Raw genomic sequence first — 10,619 nt, forward strand, 5'->3', positions numbered from 1 at the left:
CTGGTAGGTGCTGAAGGAAACACAGAAAATAGTGTCGTCGTAGTACTTGGCGTAGACCTGTTTTTTTTCCACTTCCCTTTCTTATTCGGTTGCAGTTTCTCTACAATTACCCATGTCAAGGTGGTGCCCTTTCATGACGTTGACACTCTAGAGTGTAGGGAGTTATGTAGGGGTTCGAAGTTCTTGCACGGGGGAGTCAATACCTTTATCTTAAATAGTGTCGCTAATTCTAGTTGAAGACATGCGTCTTGTCTCGACCATGCTTGATGATGTACGTCTTCAGACTAAAATGACTTTTCTGAAAAAGATTAATTATCTATATTAGATTAAGTTACAAGTTCTAGGTCTAAGAGAGTGGTAATTACTTCTATACGTTCTTTTTATTTATTACTGTATAATTAATTCATATGGCTAATTTGAACAAACAAATTTCATGTCGGCTTTTGAACTGAGCTAGCTTGCTAGCTATTTTTACCTATGTTCTTCACAGCTAAAACCTTAGAGTGTGACTAATTTGGATGGAACCTGGCATAAATTAAGATACATTACAGTGTAAAAATATCCTTAATATAACGATTTTGCATTAAAAGGAAAATAACATTCCGGTTCCTACGATAACTTTGTAACTGCTTGTCGTAAAGTATGTTGAATATGGTCATCTTTTTGGGGATGTTTACGGTTCGCAAATATTCAACTAACTGATTTATTAAAATGTTTCTATAACATTAGAACTTTGCAACAACAGGTGTAAAAGTGTTCTCTCAAGATTTTATTTTATTTTTCATGATGAAAGGGGGAACAGGGTGAAAAAAACCACCATTTGATTCAGTTTTTGTAGTTGGATTCAAGATGGCCGCCAGGATGGCCACCAAAAACTATAAATGAACATAGTTATGTAACTATCCACTCAAATTTGATAATTTTGGTGTCTATACATACATTTTTGGTGTGTGTGTGGGGGGGGGTGTAACACATCAGGATCATCAGACATAATGTAAGTTTATTCTGTTACATAGAAATCCAACATAGTGTCCAAAATGGCATCCGACAAAATAAAAAGGACCGCAAGTCCATAACTTTTTTACTCAGACGTAATGATTGTTATGTCAAACGCCATAGTTTGGACCCCAATTTCTGGATTATGACAAAAGGATCGATATTTTGTTTGAGGTCTCCTTAGCTTCTGGCGGGCAACACCGAAACGTCAGACAATGATGCATATCTTGACCAAGGAAGCTATCAGCCTGGGCAGTTTGGTCAAATTCCTGCCTATGATCAATATGTACTCTGGTGACAAATCGTGCATTTTGTCAACATTCGACTTTGTTTGCAACCTTGCCACGAAGCACAACCTTCCTAAGATTGTAACAATTATCGGAAATCATCATAGGTGCGCCACTAAGTAGTTGCATGAAAAACATTGGTCTGATGTAGGGGTGTTTTCATACACGTATGGACTTTCTGGGTGCCACAGGATCACTCATGGACCGAAGTAACTGGTCTCAAAAACATACTTGAGACTGTCTATTGGGAAATGCAATTGTGCATATCATGATAGCGAAAGCTGTCATTACGGCGTGTGGGCCATCTTGTATACAAGTGCCTACACAGCCACCTTATAGCCGAACTGACCCCGGAAGATCCCGATATTCAGATATTGCTGGATCATGACAAGGAGATGTACTCTTCACTTCATAGGGGCAAGACGACGCTAGCAGATGCTACATATTCTGATAGTTTAATCAAACTCGCGACGGCTAGAGAGAAGACAAATAAACTTGCCCATACTTCAAAGGCAACCAAATTACGGGCTGTGCAAAGCAGTGATATTGTCATTGAGCAAAAATTTATGAGGTATCAAAAGATCACAAGTGGTCTAACTCGCGGCAGTGGGATGAAAGAAAAAAACTACAAAACCTTTATATCCTATCTGGACAGGGTGCAGGATCAACGGAGTCTACACACGGGCTGGTCAGAATGAAAACATACCGTTAAGAACTTTATTCGTGCAAAGATCTCAAGTTATTGAAATATGTTTGCAATAATCTTTAGTGAATATGTGACAGTTTTTCTTGCAGTTTTTGCCGATATCTCAAGATTTAAGAATTTATTAATGATTACGTCTGATATCAGGGCCAAAATTTGACGTTGCGTGCTGCATAACTGTATACATGAATGCAGTATAGATCGAACCTATGCTAATTAAATAAAGTAATTCTGATGTTTTTCACGTTGCCATAAGCCGCATTAAAACTGCCATATATGCACTAGTTGATATTCTTAAGAAAAATTGTTTTAAAAAGTTATTTGAAAAAAGCACCACTTACCGGTGTGTTTACATCCATTAAAATCCATGTGTGCACCCCATAAAGTGATCCTGCACCCTGGCACTTATAATATTCGAGTACAACAGTGTGATGCAAGATTTCACAGACCTGACCAATACTACAAATCCACACCACAGAGGGGATGCACAACAAAGGGGATGATTCTGAATTTGAGAAAATGAATGCAGACAAAGATTACAATCTGCTCACCATACACTGCTGATTCTACTCGGATCAAAATTGTCATTGGAATAGTGGCTGGGTCAAATGTGAATGTTCGCATGTCCCCCCCCCCCCCCCCCTGCTTATCTGACGCGCCTAAATCTGTTTATAACATAAAATAAAAACATGTATTGTAATCATTATTTTTTAACCCCATGTATAGTAAATCTGCTCCATTGCGGTTCATTTTTATACTTATACCGTCACATCTTGCTAAGTGCTGGACGAGGTATTGCCACGTTCTTATTTCCGGTTTTTTCAATATATGTTAAGCCGGTACGTACGTAAGTGTTTTAGTTTAGGCGAGCCCAAAAACTCGTTAATTATTTGTTTTAAATGAAAACCCCATTTGCGTTTGTTTATTTTTTTTTAATACTACTGTAACAATCGGGAATTATGCCAAATTGAGCATTTATGCAATGTGGTCACAGTATGTTGTGTGTTATTTTCCATACATTTTATGGCAAATGCCATAGCCAAAATATGTGCATCGAACTCCGAACACCTGACCTACGTATTCTTTTCTACCATTCATGTGTCATTGTTTCAACTTTACATTGGTTAATAAGTTTTGTCAGTAATTTGTTAGAATGATTTGTTTAAAGATTTGACAAGCACGGTCATATGAATTGCATGAGTTTAAATTGCAAACATGCTAACGCATAAATAAAACTAAACGCTTATTGCAATAACATTTGTTAAATATCATTTGTATTAAATTAAAATGACCATACATTAGACTAGTAAAAAAATTCAGAAATACAGTGACATGTTTTGATTTAATTGCTGTACACATAAAGTATTGAAACAGACGGTTGGATTATTTTACGTTTGGTAATAGATACCCGTTCAGCATTACGTGCCTCTACTATACAATTAATAATTAAAGATATGTTATAAATATGAATATCGAATTATAGTGATTCGATATAACTCGTAAGACGTAATGATAGTGTCAAAAAATTAAACAAGTTTGTGTCGATTTGAAAGATATTTCATGGTGATCAGAATGTTTGGGGGAGAAGGGCAGATACAAAAGCAAAAACAAAACAAATAAAACAGATGTTCATATTAACACATGTATGATCATTTTAAGTCAATTGTCCATTCCAGAATATAGATGTGACGCAATATTACCGGTATATTGACTTCAATGCCATTTAACTGTCGAAATTATGAGGCAGTTTGGGTTCCCTATTACCGATCAAGAAATTCTGGACTAGTAAAATGCCTAAACCTTTCAATTGCCATTTATGTTTTGTTACTAGCCATTTATTTTATATTATATAATTTAATCTAAAACAGCTAATAAAATCAAGGAAATATTAAACGCCAATGCTCATTGTGTCATTATTGTTTAGGGTGACTCGCCCTTGAGTAGGACGGATTAGCGGTACGATTCTATATTAACAAGCTCGTTGATAAAAGCCGGGACTCGGCTGGTGCTTCCATTGAGTACCATATTTTGTCGAAAGCACTGCATGATTGGGTTATCCATGCCCAAGATGTATTAAAATTCAAATATGCAAAGTTACAGTCCTGTAATAAATTAATTAACTTAATAATTTGTCAACTTTCTGACAAAAATAAGTTTTTTTAGAAGAGGACAAATAACAAGGTCACTTCAAATGTCTATTCGAACTTAACAACAACGGGGCAATATGAAGCACTGGGCGGCACAGAAAAGTTTGAAAATACAGAGATAAAACAGTATATGATCATTGTTGTTTTTGAGCTAAGAGGTTCTTTATAGATTGAGTCGTGCTAGTTTGAAAGAATGTGGTTAATACTCATCCGTATGCCTCTGCCTGTAGTTGAACTCGTGTTCGCCATCAGGGTGAATTGCGTTCAACTCAATGGTTAATTGTGCTGTATCACATGTTTAACTGCGAAATCTATACCAAAAAAAGAACCACTGAAAATAGCTTTTCATTATTAAAAAAGAGATAATGTTTTTTTATATCAAGTCATTGGTGAGTGCTATGAAATGTATCAGTCCAAAAAACCGATGGTATAAGCTGATCGAAAAAAATTCCAATTATGAATTTACCGTCACCGGAAACTATTATAAAATTGTTACATATATAATTTAATCGTTAGAAAATATTTGATAACATTTGATTAAGATAATTTATTAATTTGCGCATCAAGGGTAAAGTATTTATCACAAAGTCTTAACTTATGTCAAACAATGCGCATGTTGACAATTGCAAAGATAAAAATGTCCGACTCGGGTAAAAAATCGACTCAAGGGCGAGTAACCCTACTAGTCATTAAACATTTTCATCCACTCCAAAATGCAGCGTCGTACTAGTTTATTAAGTAAGCCTCACCTTATTATAACACAACGATGTTGCAGTTACCTGTTATTATCTACATACTTCATAACTATTAGATTATTATTATCATTTTTCCAAGCAATAAATATTTTCAGGCATATTTAGTCCTGATGTTTCCATGTCAAAGTGAGTATGCCGATGTTCAATTATGTCGTGGATGATGATAACTATTGCGAAATGATTAGACGATGCCCGATGGTGACAATGATGATGATAGTAATAAAAATGATTAGATCTATAGCGATTTTGATGATGATAATGATTAAATGATAATAATGATGTAGAATTCACACACCGACGATGATCATGCGTTTCGTTTCCATAAACAAAGATTGGAAACATCGATGCAAGACTGGTGGAGTGCGCCTGATATATACGGCAGCTTTCCCACAAGTACATATTCGCTTTTGCCCATTGTTGATAAAGCGCGTTTCTTGTAAACTTGGGACACCATATGTCTGTACATTTGTAGATAAGATTATCACAATCAGATGATGCGCGTCACTTTCTCTCTTGACTGAAATCTCGGGGGCCGTGTTTATTGATAGAAATATGGTTCCACTATATATCCACAAATACACTTGTGAAATACGTCACTTGTACAAATTAAATTATGTCAGTGGTGTCATTCTTATTTAATTACGGAATACCGTAAGTGCCATATCGTGGTTACACATTAAAATCCAGAGGGCGACAATGCGATAGTGCGATCGATTGCGACAATCGATAGTACGATGACGACAGTGCGACAATACGTTGGCGACCGTGCGAAAGTACGATGGCGACGTTGCGATAATACGATGACGACAATACTATAACGCGATAGTACGATGGCAACAATGCGATAATACGATGACGACAGTGCGACAATACGATGGCGACAGTGCGATAGTACGATGGCGACAATGCGATAGTACGATATGGCGACAATACGATAATACGATGACGACAGTGCGACAATATGATGGCGACAGTGCGATATAGTACGATGGCGACAATGTGATAATACGATGACGACAGAACATTAACGCGATAGTACGATGGCGACAATTCGATGATACGATGGCGACAGTACGATATGACTATCGCATTGTCGCCATATCGTTTTATTATACCTCACTTTTATTCACAATGCTTAACTCCCATAGGCCATCGTGACATAGAAATACTGTCAGACCCAGCGGGAATAAATTTACTGTCCAAAATATACTGTATCCCGCTGCCATAGCAATCACGTGCCATCATTAACTGGTCCCCCGTTGAATATAGCCGTTGACTCCGTTTACTATAATATACAACAGGTACAGGCTAATGTATCGGCGATTTTGATTGGATAACGCGAAGAGCAATCGATAGCGCTGTACGTGACGTTACGTTACAATGTTATGGTTCGCGCGAGGGGTTTCCCAGATTATTTTTTAATCTCTCTATCATTCATTTCATAACTAGATCAAATACAAAGATTCACATGCTCACAAATCAAGAATTTCCACTTTTAAGTAACTCGAGGATATAATATCATTTAGTATTCAAGCTGCATATGCATTATGAATCTTATTTGACTAGAACGAGCTTTTATTCTTACCTGTCAGCTGTCAAAAAGTTCGGGAAAATAAACCGGAATGGTACACGGATTACTTCCCCTGATATGTTTCTATAAATAACCGGTCCAAAATTGGACCGGTAAAATTAGCTTGTACCGATCCCTATATTGAGAGTAGCGATAGATAAGGGGAGGTAACCAATCTAGTGCCATCAGCGGGAAAAAAATTACTGACAAAAAAATACAATCTCCATGCAGAGTTGTCGTTCCTTGCTCTCACATACAACCTCTGCCATCACAAGAAAATCCTACCAGATTCGGTAGGACGATATTATTTTTTTATAAGTGTTATATTATGAAAAGCAGTATCATTCTCTTTTAGATTTTCAACATATTGAATAAGTTTAGGTTCATAATAAAAAAATAAATTACCTAAATTAAAAAAGTAAAAATAACGACGGGACATTTTTTCGATTTTGTAAACATGGCGTTCACTTCTGAAATAACGAGAGCTTTTATTGAATTTTGTCCATCTTTTCAGCCTAAAGCGAAACAGATTGAATGTTTGGAACATTTTTTAGCAGGGAGAGACATAATTGCTAACCTTCCTGTAGGTTATGGAAAGAGTTTGGTGTATCAGATAATTCCAAAGTTGTTGTCAATTGTGAAAAAAGATGAACCGCAAGCGACGCTATTAGTCATCTCTCCATTAACCATCATTCAAAATGAGCAGATTGAAACTCTGAAAAAGTATGATGTAAAGGCCTGTAGGCTTTCTTACCATGAATGTGATGGAGAAGTAGAGGTAATTGCATTGCATTATCATTATTACTATTAGAAATATTATGAAGACTTATTTCATTACCAGGAGACTTTGGGTCTCGGGTCATTTCGCCCTTAATCCCGTTCGCCCTCTGTCACCCCGGGTCGTTTCGCCCAGGGTCGTTTCGCCCTTACAAGTGGGTTGTTTCGCCCTTATTTAATTATTATGTAATATTAGGCTTTTGTAAAGGATTCTTTCGCTCCGAATAGTATTTGTTTAACATATATGGAAAATTAAGATTTTTAATACAAATTTTATTATTAATTGCAATTTTAATTTAGTACTTGTTTATCATATATGGGAAATTAAGATTATTTAATTATTACAAATTTGATGTTTGCTCAATTATCCGTTTGATTTTAATTGCAATTAATTAACGGAAACGTTATGATTCATTGTGTTACAAACGTAAAGTATTACGATTAATTAGTTTGGCAGAGGTATGATGCATTGATTTGCCAATTAAAATAATTTCGGGATCAATTTAACAATTATCAAACACACTTAGATCGGAAGACGTGTGATCAGATGATTGACTAATTACTAGCACAGAAACATCAAAAGGAGACATTATAAAGGCGTGATATTGTTTTTATAAACTTTAAGCCAGTTTGCATCTTTTGATCTCAAGATATTCGCCGAAAGTGTATATAAAAAGCAACTTGGCCATGGCAGCTTATGGCAGACGAATTGTGTATTTCGTGTGATCGGATAATCTCACCTCGCCAACATGCCATCACATGTGATTTATGTGACAGAAGGCAACATCGGACATGTGATACAGGTACGAGATGCTTATCTATTTTATTTATATTTCGTGTCGGCGCTATTTGTCTGCATGTTGTCGTCGTTATAAAATACGCCGTTTGTCATAAAATTTTATGTGTAATAAAATTTTCATAGTTTAATAATTAATCATTCTGTCCATTCTTCGATTTGCGGTATTAACAAATATTATTTCTACCATATTTCAACTTCAATTAGCTTTAAGCGCTGACACTCTTTGATGAAAGATGTAAATAATTAATTAAGTCGGTGATGTAAACAGCCCATTTTATTCTCTGTTTACTGTAATTTTCCTTTACATCTTTATGTTTATTTGTTTATTGATTCTATCTTCTCTTTATTATTAGTTCATGTATTAAAGATTGTAACATCTTCATGAATTAAATGTATGATGTGACTTTAAAATGGAAAATATGCTTACAAAATGCGTAGTGCATATGGAAACCGGGTCTTAACGCAATTTGTAAAACTGTTATTATTTTGATATATGCTACATACTTTTCTTTTAATATTTATTTCAATATTTACACACATTAACAGAGCTTTACAATATGTACACAATGAGACATACATCTATATATTCTTTTTAAAGATAGAAGTTTACGCACTTGCGTTAAGACCCGGTTTCTCAAAGCAATACTCATTTTGTAAACACATTTTCCAATTGGAAGTTCAAATCATGCTTGTAATTTATGAAGTTGTAGAAATATTTAATACATGAACAAATAGTAAATAAAAAATATAATCAATAAACAAAGAAATAATGCATGCACATATTTATTAATAACTATTTATTATTAAGAAGTTAATAATTTGTCATAAAACAATAAACGCAGATCCCGTTACGTATGGAAAACTTATTGTGCACACAATTATAGGAAAAAAACGTAAACCGCGCATATATGTTTATTATACCTACATGTATTTGGTTGTACGAAAAAATGATTAATTTTACAATAATTCTCAATATTACAATTTTTACAAAAATCAAATGTTTATTTATTTAATACTTTAATAAAATTTACCAACATTTTTAAAATTTGTACATGAGTTACGGTTCTACATTAATAAGTTAAATATTAAATTGTAAAGCATTAACAAATTAAAAAAATATTTATTTAAGTATTCCATACTACAGCCTTACCTCTATACAACCCCTATCAGTAATAGCCTTATCGACTTCTCGATAATCAGTACCCTCATCAGCTCTGAATGACTGACAGATTATTTGTTTATTGTAATTTCAGTGGTGAGAAATACGGTATTGTTAATTAACAATACATTATAATTACAGCTGCTTGGTTGGCTGTACGGCGCGTTTTTTTCTGGCGTTACTATCAAGGGTTGTGTGTTTCACTGGACACAGGCTGTTTGGCGAAAAGTCCAGGACCTTGGGTTAGTAACCACGTACAGACGTCGACAGGCACTGTACAACTACATGAGGCAGCTGATGGCGTTGCCCTTCCTACCAGCTGCACACATACGGGAGACGTTTGCAGCGTTGAGAGACCGCGCGAACACTCCGCAGCTCGATTCCCTCGTGACATACATGGATCGTCAGTGGCTCCAGCACGTGCTGTTCAATCCTGAAAACTGGTCCATATTTAGACGTTCAGTACGGACAAACAATGATGTCGAAGGTAAATAATAGTATTAAAATGTGTGTAGCTCACTCAGTGAAATTGACTTATCATAAAAACGGAAATGCGATGTTCTTACTTGTACACCATATTGCTTATGAAAATAATTAAATATAATTGATGCTTATGCGCATGTATAAAAATATCAAATCATATATTATTATCCATTATAATTTGTTTCTTTATTTCAGGTTGGCACCACAAGCTGAACACTACCGTTAGATATGGTGGCTGCTCCATCTACGTTCTTGTACCAACCTTGATGACTGAGGCAGAGATCGTCGCTATCGCAGTAGCTGCCGACGACCTGGATCGTGATGTCGCAACCAAATACACCAAATTGGAGGAAAAGATACAATCCCTGTGGGACAAATACATGGGGAATGAAGTATCCACAACACATTTCTTAAAGTCCGTGTCCTGATGTTTTGTTTATTAATAAATATAAAATGAAATCTGTATTTCGATGTGATTTTCTCAGTTGTTTTATGTTAGATAAAATAAAATGTATGTCAAATTATTGTGTATGTGTGCTTCGACATTGTGTTGAATGTTTTGTTTATACATGTGTATTCTTATTATTCATATTACAGCTATCAAACATATTAGAGCTATCAAAATATATGCAATATAATTAACTTTGTACTTTGTTTTATTTCAAAAGACAAAATAAACAGTAATTAAGATAATATAATACTGTATTAAACAATATCCCATTCAGCTTCTGACAAGCCTAAGATAAATCCTTTAATATCGCTATACGTATAAAAATTAGGGCGAAACGACCCAGGAATTAGGGCGAAACGACCCAGGGCGAAACGACTCGGGGGGCGAAACGACTCGGGGGCGAACGGGATTTAGGGCGAAACGACCCGGATTCGAGACTTTGCATGCCTTTTTGTGACTATTTTATACCCATATTTTCAACAAAACAAAATA

General features: G+C 35.3%; 1 protein-coding gene across 1 annotated transcript; it reads left to right on the forward strand.

The window, feature by feature from the left end:
- The first annotated feature begins 7,937 nt into the window (after nucleotides 1-7,937).
- Nucleotides 7,938-10,104, forward strand: LOC127869999 (uncharacterized). The gene is made up of 3 exons (XM_052412660.1): nucleotides 7,938-8,038; nucleotides 9,335-9,680; nucleotides 9,872-10,104. The coding sequence occupies exons 1-3, from the start codon at nucleotides 7,985-7,987 to the stop codon at nucleotides 10,102-10,104; spliced, it is 633 nt and encodes a 210-aa protein (XP_052268620.1). The 5' UTR covers nucleotides 7,938-7,984.
- The last annotated feature ends 515 nt before the right edge of the window (nucleotides 10,105-10,619 follow it).

Source organism: Dreissena polymorpha, chromosome 2 (genome assembly GCF_020536995.1).
Source record: "Dreissena polymorpha isolate Duluth1 chromosome 2, UMN_Dpol_1.0, whole genome shotgun sequence".
NCBI lineage: Eukaryota > Metazoa > Mollusca > Bivalvia > Myida > Dreissenidae > Dreissena > Dreissena polymorpha.